The 14,569-nt window shown below is 47.0% G+C and overlaps 1 protein-coding gene across 1 annotated transcript in view; it reads left to right on the forward strand.

Annotated features, from left to right (window-relative positions):
* Positions 1–14,569, forward strand: part of CAPN13 (calpain 13) — a 108,301-nt gene that overhangs the window by 34,705 nt on the left and 59,027 nt on the right. The window contains exons 3-5 of the mRNA XM_070799829.1: positions 1,668–1,746; positions 3,357–3,472; positions 8,700–8,833. Coding sequence (XP_070655930.1) covers positions 1,668–1,746; positions 3,357–3,472; positions 8,700–8,833 — 329 coding nt within the window. The remainder of the gene's footprint in view (positions 1–1,667; positions 1,747–3,356; positions 3,473–8,699; positions 8,834–14,569) is intronic.

Below are 14,569 nucleotides of genomic sequence, written 5' to 3' on the forward strand. Positions count from 1 at the left end.
GAGACACTAGGTTTATCCATGAGTGTGGTCTTTTTAATTTTGCAAATATTACAGAAGCAGGGAATCAATATTTATTGAACAGGCCCCTTGTCTGACGCTATGCTACTATTTCACATCCTTCCTCATTTGTAAAATAATGAAGACTCCTGTTTGGCAAGTCCATCAGGAGATCACTGTGAATGAGGCATCTCATCCTCCACGAGGGTTTGGTCACAGCAGCCAGGACATCATGACTTTCTCATTTGATGCCATTTTCTTACATATGAAGAAACCAAGGCTCAGCAAAGTAAAGAAAGTTGCTCAAGGTCACCCCAGGAACAATGCAGACAGGATTCCACACCAGGTTCTGCTCTTCTGACCCTCAGCACACCCACCCCTGCTCTGCCCATCAGGGTGGTAAACCAGGAATAAATGACGAAGAAGCTGCAGCGTTCTTTATGCAGTGGTCAAGAAACCTGAGCCAAAACCCAAACGCCTTCACCTTCTTTAACTCCCTTGAGTGGAGGGATCTCCAGCCAGCCTCCACTAAGATCTCGAGTTCCCTCTTCCAGTAGAAAGGGAGGGGACAACTAGAGCCACTGAAGCACCCCAAGCTGTTTGACACTGGGAGAGTTGCTCCCTCTTGGGCCCTGTGACAGCTCTGCCCTTCCTGTTGGTATTAAGAGAGACCCCGAGTTCTTTGCAGCCAACGGTAGGGCAGAGGGTCAGCTCAGGGCCTCCACTGCAAGGACTTGGGCCTGAGGGCCCCCCTCGTGGTCATCAGAGAGGGCCAGTTGTATGCAGAGAAGATGGTGGGAGGAGGCCTGGTGCGGTGGGCTGGCTGAGTTGTTTGCAGGCACGCACACCTTTGTTTGCCCCTTGGAGGCTCCACCAGGAAACTGGAGGGCAGTTTATGAAGGGCTGACAGGTCTCACTAAGATACAGGACTCCACATGTTCATGGCTGTTGAGCAGATGAATCCTTTTCCACTTTGCAGCCCCTTTCTCTGGGAACTCTCTTGTCAATGTGAAAAGAAATGACACAGGAACAATTATACCAAATCATGCAAATCCATGCAATGGAGATCCAGGACACAGAGAGGATGCTGAGGAAATCCTGTGGGCTCCTGGTTGCAGGAAAACCTAGAAGCTGCCTGGGGTCTTCCAGAATCAGTCTGGGTGTTAGCCAGGGAGTGGGCAAAGACCTGAGTAATACACAGCCTGCATCCTGTACCGCATGTGGCTGGACTTGAACCTGGAGCTCCGAATGCCTATACTGACTTCTGAGAGATGACATTTCACAAGGAAAGTGTGATTATGCTTGTAAAAGTTTCCTCTAGTAAATGCATCCTTTTCTTTCTTGGCTATTTATAGACTCTTAATGAAACACTGCTGTTGGGACCAGGATGGCTGATCATTTGATGTAGGATCCTGGTCCTTACCTCCTCGTGCAGTCTGCCCATGCATTTACTGCCTATCTGGGCAGTTACACATACGGCCCTCTGACATCTGCCTCCCTGTTAGCAATAAAACCTGAAGAATGAGGGGAACTTTCCTAACTCAGATCCTAAACACCTCTTTACAAAGTAACCTCTACTCCTCAAAGACGAGGAGAGTGATGTCTTGGGTACCACACTGGGAGACAGAGGGATAAAAGATGCTCATGGCTTTCCCCTGCTCTTTTCTAAGGATTTATTGAAGGGTAAATCAGAGCCTCTCTTCATCCTGGAAGGTGCGAGCAGATTTGATATCCAACAAGGAGAGGCAGGTAAGAACTCAACCTCTTTCTTCTTGGCCCTGGATGGAAGCAGGCTGCCCAAAGTCCACCTCTGAGCAGTGGTGGGTGGAGAGAAGTGCCCCCACCCAGACCCATAGAGGCCGACACCCTCAGTGTTGCTGTGGTTGGATTATTCATGCTCAGACCTTCAGCCTGCAAATCAGCTTAGCAGTGGGTGTGCAGAGCCCTTTAGGGAGAGGAATTGTCAAAGAAAAGGAGAAAATATACACAGAGTTTAGTCTGAGCACTGAGTAGAGGGAAGTAAATGTTTATTGAACTGCAAGGCTTTGCTAGATACTTTGCATGAAATAGTTCATTAACCCTGCAACATCCTCATTTTATATATGCAGAAGCTAGGGGTCCAAGGGACACAATAATGTCTGTCATGTCACAAAAGCAATACATGACAGAGTTGAGTTTGAATCTGGAGCTGTGTGACTCCCTCCAACCCACTGGACAGGCACAGGGTGGAGTTGTTGCTGAGACCTGAGTGTGGCAGGAGAAGGGAGGCCCATGGGCGGTAGCAGGTGTGGCCATGCAAGACCCCTGAGCTGAACCCTAGGAGTGGGGGCCGAGACTCCTTGGGGTGGGCACGTGGACATGGAGCCCAGAGACATAGCAAAATAAGATACAACCCTTGGGACTCCCCTGGTGGTTCAGTGGCTAGGGCTCTTTGTTTCCAGTGCAGGGGGCCCAGGTTCGATTTCTGGTCAGTGAACTACATCCCACATGCCAGAACTAAGACCCAGTGCAGCCAAATAAATGAATAAGACACAACCCCTCTGACAGCAGGCTCTACGTCCTTAGAATGTCACTTTCCAGTTAATGCCCTGGCACTTGGACTTCAACTGGTGAATTTGATAGAAGCCTGCCTGGCTTGCTGTCTGTGTTGGAGAAAGTCCCCTCCAGCCAGTAGCCTCCTGACGGGAGAAGGGACCTCTCCCAGGGCATCCTTGTGGCTTCTGCACCCAGCAGCATGCCTGACTTGAAAGGGCATTCAAGCCATTGTGTGAAGATGGAGAGAAGACTCAGGAGAAGAGGGTGAGCTTACTCAAAAGGGCTCACAGTGACCTTCAAGGAGAAACTCAAAGCTATGTTCCCTCAAGGGGGAAGAGGGGAGAACCTGGATATGGGCTGGAAAGGCCCCGACACCAGGAGGAACTGAGTAAATATTAGCAAAGAAAAACAGAAATCTGTTATCCCCAATATTAGAGCACACCATTTCCACTGATGCTGGCAACAAAATTTCCTGTAACTTTGGTTCTGGGCACCTTGGGCCAAACGAGAATCAGAAGGCAAGTTGGCCCATCAGCTTGGCTGGGGCTCTCCTGACTGCACTACCATCACCATCAGAGCAGCACCAACACCACCAACCCTATCACTACTCCAGCCCTACCCCCACCGCTGTCTCCATAACTACCACCATCACCTCTATCTTGTTTGGAACTGGCCCCAGTGAATCTTTCCCCCAGTTCTCCTCTCTCAGACAGGAAAAAAAAAAAAAAAGCATTATTTGGAAGGAGGTACGCCAACTCTGAGCAGTGCATGGGGTGGATGCTGTCCAAACAGCATCTCACGACTTACGTCCCCCTCCCCTCCAGGAGATTGCTGGTTCCTGGCAGCACTGGGGGCCTTGACACAGAGTCCACAGTATCTGCAGAAGATCCTCATAGACCAAAGCTTTTCATACCAGGATGCGGGGATTTTCCATTTTCGGGTAAGTATGCTGCTGGGATGCTCCTTAAATGGGATTCTCTGTGAGCCTAGGGAGGCAACTGTCTGGAATGTTCTCTTGGTCTAGCAGCCTGAGATGTGGGAGAGACACATAAGTGTTAGTTAATGTGTGTTAGTGCCTCAAAAGGATTTGAACTCAGGATCTGACAACACATAGGGAAGATAAGAGTTAACATGTTTTCGTGTAAATATTGGGTTGGCCAAAATGTTCATTTGGGTTTTTCCATAGCATCTTATGGAAAGATCTGAATGAACATTTTGGGCAACCCAATAAAAAGTATGGCAGAAACAATCAGCCAAAGAAAACAATTCTTGATCAAAGACCCCGTACCTCATTGAGGTTTTGTCTGTCTGTCTGTCTGTCCTGTGCCACACCCTGTTGTTTTGATTACAGCAGCTTCAGAGTGAGTTGTAACAGCTGGTGGCACACGTTCTCCTTCATTATTCAGTATCTTTCCCTCAAAAATATTTTATCTTGTCAATTCTTGCACATTTATTCTTCTGTGAGAATTTTTAAATCGTTGTATCTAATTAAAAAGAGAAGCCACCATGAAGCAGAATAGAGCAGCATTAAATTTATGTATTAATTTGGAAAAATCACATTTTTATTATTGTAATTATTCCTTTCCAAAAGCACAGTATATCTTTCCATTTATTCAGAACTAGTTTATGTCCTTCAATAAAATGTAATAGTTATGTTTTGATATTCCTTCCATACCCTTCTTGATAAATGTATTCTCAGATATTTTTCTAACTATATGTTGATGGAAAGAGAATGCTAGTCCTTTTTTTATATTAAGTTGTATCTAGCCACCTTATCAAATTCTCTTATTCTCATTTTTTCTTTATTAATGTCTGGATATTTTTTAGTTATCTAATATTATCCACAGATAAAGATAATTTTGTCTCTTAATATTTATAGAGTTATTTTGTTTTGCTGTATTAATTAGAAGATGTAATTTTGAATGAGGTGACAAGAGCAAAATTCTGCCTTCTCTTGATTTTAGTGGCATACTTTCTTGGTATGCCATTCTTTTAATCCACTGTTGGATTCAATTTGCTAAAAATTTATTAGAATTTTTGTATCCATATCACATGTGCAATTAGATTCCAGATTTTTGTTGTTTTTCTTTGGAGTTATACTAGCTTTTTAATATGAGCACACTGAGATTTACTTTGATCTGAAATAATTTGTATAATGGTTGTTAATCATTATCTGTTCTTTGCAAGTGAAATAGACAATTGTTAAATTGTCTAGACCTATCTCCTTTTAAAATATGAATTCTTTAACTCTTCTAATGTGTTCAATAGCTATTGATCTGCTTGGGCCTCTTATTTCTTCTGAAGTTAATTCTTGAAATTTATATTTTGCTGGAAGAATCAACTATTTCTTCTATAGTCCTAAATGCATTGCCCCAAAGTTGCTTATATAAGTCTCTGAAAATTTACTTAATTTCCTCTAATTTGTGGTTAAGTCTACTTTATCAATCTCTTTGCTATATATTTTTTAATATATTATCGAATGTTCGTAAGTTTAATATATGCAATCAAATTCTCTGATTTATAGATTATCTAATCTGCAATTATCTCTATTGTCTTGGCTTATTTTTTATCTGTTTGTTTTGGCATATTCTAAAAGAAGTGAATTAAAGTTCGTTCCTTCCCAACGTTATAGTTTGGAGGGTTCCTTTTATGTTCTGACTATATAGTTTTCTTGCTGTATTCTTTTGTACCCAAATAATTATGTTTTTACTCTTCAGTTGTTAGAATAAAACTTACACAATATCCCTCTTTGTTATGTATGAAGCTTCTAACCTTGACTTCCTCCTCACCTGATCTTCACATTGCTATTCTAGATTCCCCTTACTTTCATTTCCCTGTTATATTTTTGCTCATCCTTTCACTATCAATTTTACTTTCACGATGTTACAAGTATGTTTCTTGTCCACAGCATATTCAAAACTCATTATTCACCATTGTTTCCTTCAGCCTTCATTTCCCCTTAAGATTTTTGTTCTAACTTCATTATCATTTGGTAGAAGTAATTCCTTGAATAGTTTCCTCAGATTACATGAGTAGTTTTTCACTTGCTCTGTCTTAAAAACAGTATTTCAGTTGGGTTTAGGATTTTTGGATTATATTCCTTTTTCTCAAAGATCTGTAAACATTTTCCCATTGTCTTGTAGCTTCTCCAATGTTGCAGAAGAAATATCCAATCTATCTCCTTGACCTTGTATGCAATTCATCCTTTCAAATTGAAAATTTGTATAGGCACTCTCTCTCTCTCTCTCCTTGGTTCAGAAATTTCTTTAGAATATGTCCAGATGTATGCCTTTTTTATAATTAAATGTATTTATTTTTAATTTATTTATTTTAATTTATTTTTAATTGAAGGATAATTACTTTACAGTATTCTGTTGGTTTCTGCTGAACATCAACATGAATCAGCCATAAGTATACCTATGTCCCCTCCTGCTTGAACCTCCCTCCCACCTCCCTCCCCATCTCACTCCTCTAGGTTGTTATACAGAACCCTGGTTTAATTTCCCTGAGTCATACAGCAAATTCCCATTGGCTATCTATTTTCCCTGGTGGCTCAGACGGTAAAGCGTCTGTCTACAATGTGGGAGACCAGGGTTCGATCCCTGGGTCGGGAAGATCCGCTGGAGAAGGAAATGGCAACCCACTCCAGTACTATTGCCTGGAAAATCCCATGGACAGAGGAGCCTGGTAGGCTACAGTCCACAGGGTTGCAAAGAGTCGGACACAACTGAGCTACTTCACTTACTTACTTACTACTTGATGTCTATGTTTCCATGTTACTCTTTCCATACATCCCACCTTCTCCTTTCTCCCCCACCCGGCTGTGTTCGTAAGTCTGTTCTCTATGTCTGTGTCCTTTTGAAGAATAATCTTGCCTGGAATTCATGAGCCCTTTCATTCTGAAGACCTGCCTCCTCTTTCTGCTCAGCTGTTTCCTTCCATTTCTTTTCTGGGCATCCTCCTTTATCCTGTTTTCTCTTCCTGAAGTCCAATTATTTGCATGCTAGGTCTTCTAACAGATGATGCTGATATTACTGGTCCAAGGATCACACTGAGAAGTTAGCCGGACGGGGCAGGGTTTAGCATTGTCCAGGCTCACCTCAAAGCTACAAGTGGTGGAGAGACAGGTGGTTAGGACAAATTGAGGTCTAGGCAGGGTATGCTCTGCCCTTCTGGAAGGTGAAGAAAGTCCCACTATTCTCCAGAAATAGCTGCAGTGCTGACCTCTGTACATCTGTTCTTTCTGAGTTTGGGCATAGTTCTCAGGAAAGAGCCCTGTATCTGGGCAACTTGGATGCTTTGCCCAAAACCCTTCTGGTTTCCTGCAGATACTTGGGTGCTGGTCAGATGGCCCAGCCTGCTTGTTAAAGGGTACAGACATTATCTAGGGGCCAGCCCTCCTCATCCAGAGAAGTGAACTAGGAAACACAGATCGCTGACCTCATTCTTGACCACCCCATTTTCATCAGGCCATTTGCATCCTTTCTGGGAACAATGATCTTACCTGAGGTTCCCTTTGTATAGGGAGAGCAAGTCTGGTCAGCTCTACTGGCGTGGGAAGGTGTGAGTAAGGGTGGAACCAACCAGAGGGGCTCATTCAAGCCAGGACTCACTCAGTCTTGATGGCATACTGTGTGCTGGGCACTATCCTAGGTGCTGAACAAAAAGGCTATTGAAAAAACAGTTCCTTCTTTTTTTTTTCCTTTCTTTTTCCTGTGATCCCACTCTCATAGTCTCATCCGATCCCAGTCGCAGTGTGAGGTAGTTCTTACTCTTACACCATTTGACAGATGAGGAAACTGAGTCACAGAGAATTAAGTATCTTATCCAATAGCTATTGCTGAGGACAAAACTAGGCCTGGAGCACGGTTCCACTGACTGGACACTGGCTCCTACACTTTGCCATCCAATTAAACTCAAATGGGTCTGTCCTTCTGGTACCCTCCATCCAAGAGTCAGGGTTATCTTCCTTCGTGCTTCAGACATGTTCAGTGATTTCACTATAATAGCATCTCTGTTGGCTCCCCACTTCACCCGCCTGTGCGTCTGACTGCAGTGAGGATGCAGACCCACAGCTGTGAGAACACCAGCTCCAGTGGACTGGTTCATTAAAGACCACAAGAACACCTTCTTTGTTTTGTCTCCCCTGACATCTGTCTTGGTCTCCATCTCTGCTTCGATAATGCATCCTCATGCAGGTGCAACAGACCAACACCTGGGACATTCAGCTGTGGACATGGCCACGAGGATGGCTCCCTCTCACCACGAGCAGGTGATGGATCACATCCACCCGGCCTTACTCTGAGCCCTGCTGTCAGAGGCTTGCCTGTGTCAAGACTCAGGCCTAAGACCAGAAGCCCTGTTGCTGATCCAGAGACCAGCAAACAAACTCCAAAAAGCTGGTTTTGTTATGAATTTTCATCATTTGGCAGTGTCCCCGGGTGAACCACTAAGAGTTGAATGCTGAAGATTAAACCAGTCTGTTTTGGAGAGGAACATCTGGTTCATTTGTGCTCTTGGCGGCAGCAGTGCCAGCCCGCTTCATTGCTGCTGATCTGATGGCAGGGCCAGCTGGACGTGAGGATAGGAGGGCCAGGGCGAGGCTCAACCTGCTCAGTCCTCCCCAGCAACCTCACGTTTGTTGGCCTCCGGGCCCTGCCCACTCTGTGGCTACCATCTGGGATGCTTTCCCGCCTCCTTGCCACCTGCAGGAATCCTGCCCGTCTTCCCTCGAGCCTCCAGCTCCCTGAAGGCTGTCCTTCCCCATCAGGACACTCCCAGTCACCCATTCTCCTCTGCTATCAGCATCTGCTCCCGCCGTGCCCATTTTGTACACAAGATGTACCTGGAGCATCTTGCGTGTGTCCAGAGCTCACAAAGGACATGCCAAGGTGAGGCAGGGATTAGTAGCAAAGTCCAGCTAGACCCGAGACGCCTTCCTCCCGACTGTGTTTTCCTTGATTAACTCGACCTGTGACTCACCTGTCAGTGGAGATGACAGGCCCGTCCCCTGTCTGCAACCTGGGCTGCGATTTTGATCTGCATAGACTTGTCGCACGGTAGTGGTCATACGGCGACGGTGGTAATCTTTTGGCCTGGGCTGGGGGTCAGCACCTTCCTCCTGCCCCAGCTCTACTAAGGCATATATTTTGCTCTCTCTCCTCCAGTTCTGGCGGTGTGGCCAGTGGGTGGAAGTGGTCATTGACGATCGCCTACCTGTCCTGAACAACGAGTACCTCTTTGTCAAACCTCGCAACAAGCGAGAGTTTTGGCCGTGCCTGCTGGAGAAGGCCTACGCCAAGTAAGGATGGTCTTGTCCCTATGCCTGGGGCCTGGACACTGGCCCTGCCTGCCCAGCCACTAGCCCTGACAGATGCTCCCTACCAGTCGGTCCTGAGACCTTTGGCTGCTGCTGCTGCTGCTAAGTCGCTTCAGTCGTGTCCGACTCTGTGCGACCCCATAGATGGCAGCCCACCAGGCTCCGCCGTCCCTGGGATTCTCCAGGCAAGAACACTGGAGTGGGTTGCCATTTCCTTCTCCAATGCAGAAAAGTGAAAAGTGAAAGTGAAGTCACTCAGACCTTTGGCAACACTGCTCAATTCAAGCAATGCCCCTGGGAGCCTCAGAGCCTTTGCCACCTGGTGGGACATCCTATATAAATAACCACGTGTGCAAGGGTGTGTTAGACACAAGCATTGGGAGGGACCCAGAGGCACATAGCGCGGGATGGGCAGGGCAGAGCTGGACAGAAATAGGGACTGACAGTGGTATTATTTTAGGGGTGGTGTACAGGCCCAAATAAAATACAATATCATGGTCAAAGTCTGCTGAGAGGGCAGAGAAGAGAGACAGCAGTTCTGACTTTCTGACTCACAGAGAGTCAGCTGACGCTGCACAGTGGAGGTGGTGGAGAGCGAGGCCTTAAAGGATGGGTGAGATTTCAGCAGAAGGAGAGGGGATGTGGGGGCATGGACATCCCCAACAATGGGAATGATATGAGCAGCAACCCCAGCAGACAGTCTGGGGCCTGGTGTGGGTACCGTGAGATTGGATTTATATGTGGGGGGCAGGGCAGGAGCTGCTTATTATTATATGGTCTAAACACCCTGTGTCAAGGACTATTTTCTGGTGTTCACAAGCTGAAGTACCTATAAACTCAAGTCACGTGCTTCACTTGCACAATTTGGGTTGATTTTATTCGGCAGATGTTTATTGTGCCTTTAGTCATAGTCTAGGCACTGCACTGCATGCTGGGATAGAGATGCTCAGGCTGGCCCAGGTTGGGTATGCAGGAGTCATATGTGTGTAAGAGCCACATCAAAAGCCACACAGGTGAGGGACACATCACAGCTAAGAATACTAGGAGACAGAAGGCCAGGGGACCACACATTTCGGGAGAAAATGAGCCGTGGAGAGTGTTCTGGAATCAAGTTCCCCAAAGATCTTCCTAACCAATGCTTCATATGATGAATGGAGAAGCCAAGACTCTGAACAGTGATGTGGTGGCAGGTGTAAGGGATTAACCTGAGTCTACTGAGGTCTTTGGTCGTGTGATCAGGTTATTTGGCAAGACTGAAGACCCCACCCCGGCCAGTCTTGGGCTCTGAAGAATGGTTACCACACCATAGACCACCACCAGTCCCTGTCCTGCTGAAGAGCACATAGCTAGCACTCTTTTTATACATTGTTTCTTTTGAGTCAGCTTGTTCAAAACTAAAGCTGTTACTCATTTCCAGTGTCAGGAAGAGCTGGACATTAACATTTGAGAATGAAGCCCAGAAAACAACCAAGGTAGTTGAAACAATCCATATGTTTTGGGAGGTTAATTCACTTCTAAGCTTCTTATGCAAATACTGCCATTATCTTTCTTGGGTGGATTTAGCGTTCACCATTCCAGGGCTTCATTTTTTTTTTTTTTCCTTTATTGAAAGGGGGGGAGCAAGATGGTTCACTTGGAGAATTAGAGAGCTCAAGAATGAAGTGATGACTTTGACCCCATTTTGTTAACAGCTGACCTAAAGCTGTCATTCAGCTTGAAAAGAAATGGGAAACTGGACTCAGAATCCACATTGAACCCCCTGAAGAAATCTAGAGCAGGAGAAAATGTTGCCAACTCCAAAGCTATTTAAAAGCTTTTCCCTCCATCCAAAGAAGGGGATTGTAGAATGTGGAGGAAATCAAATAGAGCACATCAGAGCTAGAGGGAGCCTCTGTCAGCATCAAAGCCTACCTTCTCTGAAAGATGAGGAAACCGAGGCTGGTGGGGGATGAAATGACTTGCCCAGGGTCACACAGTGTTGGAGGCCAAGCTGGGATCAGATCTGTCCTCCCCAGGCACATGCCTGTCCATCATCCCTTATACTGCCAGTCCTAGAAGAAAAGGATTTGTCTTTTGCTTCTTTTTGCTTCAGTGTCTGGCCCACAAGAATTGCAGAAGAAGTATGGAGAACCCACATGTCTGAGTGGAGATGGTCCTCTTTCCCTCCCAGGGTGTAGACAATACTGAGTGAACACGTGGATTCCAGACTTTGAAACACTGTAGCAGCTGGGGAGTCTGGAAATGAATTGGTCAAGTGAGTCAGATGTGGAGGGGAAAAATATATATATTTGCCTGGCTTTTTTCCCCAGAGGTCACAAAACAGGAGAGTGGGGGACAGAATCTGGTAGGCTGCCTAGCATCCTTTTTGGGATCCCTGCAACTCAGAATTACAGCCTTTCAGCATCCTTCCTGGATCTGATTTGACATCTGAATTCTTCCCTCTCTCCTATCATTGTCAGGTAGAGAGACGTTTTCCTAAAATGAGGCTGAAGCTGAGGGGTGAGAACAAGGCTCTCTCAGAATTCCTGGGTCCAGGTGACAGGCTTGGTGACAGGGGTGGCAAACGCAGCGCTCTCTGTCTTTCCCTCCCCTTCTATTTCCTGTCAGCCGAGGAGGCTGAGAAGAGCTGCCATGTCCCTGAAACACATGCAGGATCTGTGGGCGCGTGTCTGAAAAGCAGAGAGAGAGCTCTTTGTCTAAACACTCAGCCACTGCTGGGACAGGAAACACAGGCATCAGGGAGACGTAGCGAGAGGAGGCTGCTGGCCGTGGACCCTTCCCCTTTCGTTTGATGTCTCTGTGATGGCTGCTGAGGGTAGGTTGCTGACATCAGATACAAGAGTCATGTGTGTAAGAGGTTGCTAGCATCAAGAGCCACACAGGTGAGGGACACATCACAGCTAGGAATCAATACTAGGAGACAGAAGGCCAGGGGACCACACATTTCGGGAGAAAATGAGTAGTGGAGAGTGTTCTGGAATCAAGTTCCCCAAAGATCTTCCTAACCAAAGCTTCATATGATGGATGGGGAAGCCAAGACTCTGAATAGTGATGTGGTGGCAGGTGCAAGGGATTAACCTGAGTCTACTGAGGTCTTTGGTTGTGTGATCAGGCAACATTATTTGGCAAGACTGAAGACCGGGGACCGTCCAGTCTTGGGCCCTAAGAAATGGTTACAACCCTACAGACCACCACCAGTCCCTGTCCTTCTGGAGGGTGCATTGCAAGTACTGTTTTTGTACATTGTTTCTTTTGAGCCACCTTGTTCCTAACTGAAGCTGTTGCTCATTTCCAGTGTCAGGAAGAGCTGGATGTTAGCATTTGAGAATGAAGCCCAGATAACAAGACAAGGCCTGTAGACACTGAGGTTGTGGCCCTGGAGTGACTGGACAGAGCCAGCAGGGCCTTTCTGGTGTGGCTCTGGTGAGGTTCTATTTGAAGCCAGAAGGGGGTGTGGCAGCAAGGGAGGTGGGTCATGCTGGTGGGCTCTGGAATAGATTCTAAAACCCTGGTCTTGGGCTTCCCCGGTAGCTCAGACGGTAAACTATCTGCCTGCAATGCAGGAGACCTGGGTTTGATCCCTGGGTCAGGAAGATCCCCTGGAGAAGAAAAGGGCAACCCACTCCAGTACTCTTGCCTGGAAAATTCCGTGGATGGAGGAGACTGGTAGGTTACAGTCTATGGGATTGCTAAGAGTCAGACACAACTGAGCAACTTTACTGGTTCACTGGTCTTGGTGACCTTCCGGCACCCTCAGCACCCTCTTAATCTATGACCCAGAGCCTGAAAACATGTGGAAAATCAAGTGAGTCAGATATACTGAGACCCACCTGGGCACAATCGTGACCAAAGGGAAGCTTTGCAGTTGACTCAGCAAACATTACAGAGATAAGAGTCTAATACCGAACATAACCCTGGTCAGAGAGAGGGAGATAAGATTTAGAACCAGTTTAATAACAAGTTGAGATCCGTCTGTCATCTGTTTCCTGTAGAATGGCCCTTGGGTTCTGTGGGTTCTTTGCTTTCATTAATACAAGGCTTTCTCAGCATCCATGGTGTTTGTACCTGGGACAGTGTCCTGCTGAGAGCGGCTGCTTGATCTGTGTTTGCTGGAGTGGGTTTATGTGAATTTTGGGGGTCTCAGGGGAAGAGAACAGCAGAGTTGGAAGTATGCTGAGAGAGGGGTGTCTGAGGGGCCCCGGAGCAGATCCAGGTGAAGGGCTGAGGACTGGGAGGGGTCTTATCCGAGGCCATGGGCCCCAGTAGAGGCAGCAGCAGAATGGACCCACGCCTGACCTTCATCACCAGAAAACAAGCCAAGGCCAGGGCTTTCCCTGGGAGGGGCTTGGCCACTGCTTGCCCGTCAGGGACAGGAAAGCTGAGATCCCTGGCCAGGGCCCAAGTGACCAGGCAGTGGTGGGGAACATGCCCATCAGACAGCTTTGACTATGGGAGGCAGGATCTCCCACCCAGCCTGGCTCACCTCCATGTTGCTGTGGGTTTGCCCTGCCTGTATTTTAGGACCCCACAGTAATCTTCCCAGGTCACCCCATTGACAGGAATTTGAGTTCTCAAATCGAATATGACCTCATCCATCTGGCCCCTGCTGTAGGCTTTCCCCGTGATCTATCAATCTTGCCTCTCCCAGGAGCACCAGTCAGTCCATCATTGGCCCCGCTCCACCATGCTCTTCCAGCTCCAGAGCCTCCCTGATTTGTTCTTCCTCCCCAGAGTGTCTGTCCCACTGTCCTTGTTGTTCAGTTGCTCAGTCATGTCTGATTCTTTGTGACCCCTTGGACTGCAGCACGCAGGCTTCCCTGTCCATCACCAACTCCTGGAGCTTGCTCAAACTCATGTCCATTGAGTCAGTGATGTCATCCAACCATCTCATCCTCTGCCGCACCTTCTCTTACTCTCAATCTTTCCCAGCATCAGGGTCTTTCTCAATGAGTCAGCTCTTTGCTTCAGGTGGTTAGAGTTTTGGAGCTTCGATATCAGTCCTTCCAATGAATATTCAAGGTTGATTTCCTCTAGGATTGACTGGTTTGATCTCCTTGCAGCCCAAGGGACTCTCAAGAATCTTCAATACCACAATTCGAAGGCATCAATTCTTCAGTGCTCAGCCTTCTTTATGGTCCAACTGTCACATCCTGACATGACTACTGGAAAAACCATAGCCTTACTTGGATAAAACTTAGTTCAGAGTTGTGTTCCTTCTCAGAAACTTTCCCAGAACCCCCAGTCACTTCGTCTCTGTTCCAAGTTGATCCATGCACTTTCATAATTAACAGACACCCGAGGTAGGCCAAGCAACCTGACATGTCCTTTGAAGGGGAGAGCATATCGGTAGCAAGTGCTGCTATTCACGGGGGACAGTAGAAGCAGGGAAGCAGGGACTTGCTGTCCCGATTGTGCCCATGCAAAGCACACCTCCGTGAGCCAGACCCTCTCCACATGCTGTGTGTGCTTTACTGGCAGCACCGCTGCAACAGCCCATTCCCCGGATGAGCAGAGGGGGCCTTGAGAAGCTCAGCCTCCTGCCCGAGCCTGAGACATCATGACAGGGGAGGCCAGGAGTTGGCCCAAGCAGATTGGCTCTTGAGTTGAGACTGTCTGCCTCACCAGTAGGTGATTGGGGCTGCCGCAGTTGGGAGAAAATTGGGAGGAAGGCAAGATAGGGGCAATAAGGCTGGGCTTTTCTCAGGGTGTGGGTCCCAA

The sequence above is a fragment of the Bos indicus genome, chromosome 11 (genome assembly GCF_029378745.1).
Source record: "Bos indicus isolate NIAB-ARS_2022 breed Sahiwal x Tharparkar chromosome 11, NIAB-ARS_B.indTharparkar_mat_pri_1.0, whole genome shotgun sequence".
NCBI classification, from domain to species: domain Eukaryota; kingdom Metazoa; phylum Chordata; class Mammalia; order Artiodactyla; family Bovidae; genus Bos; species Bos indicus.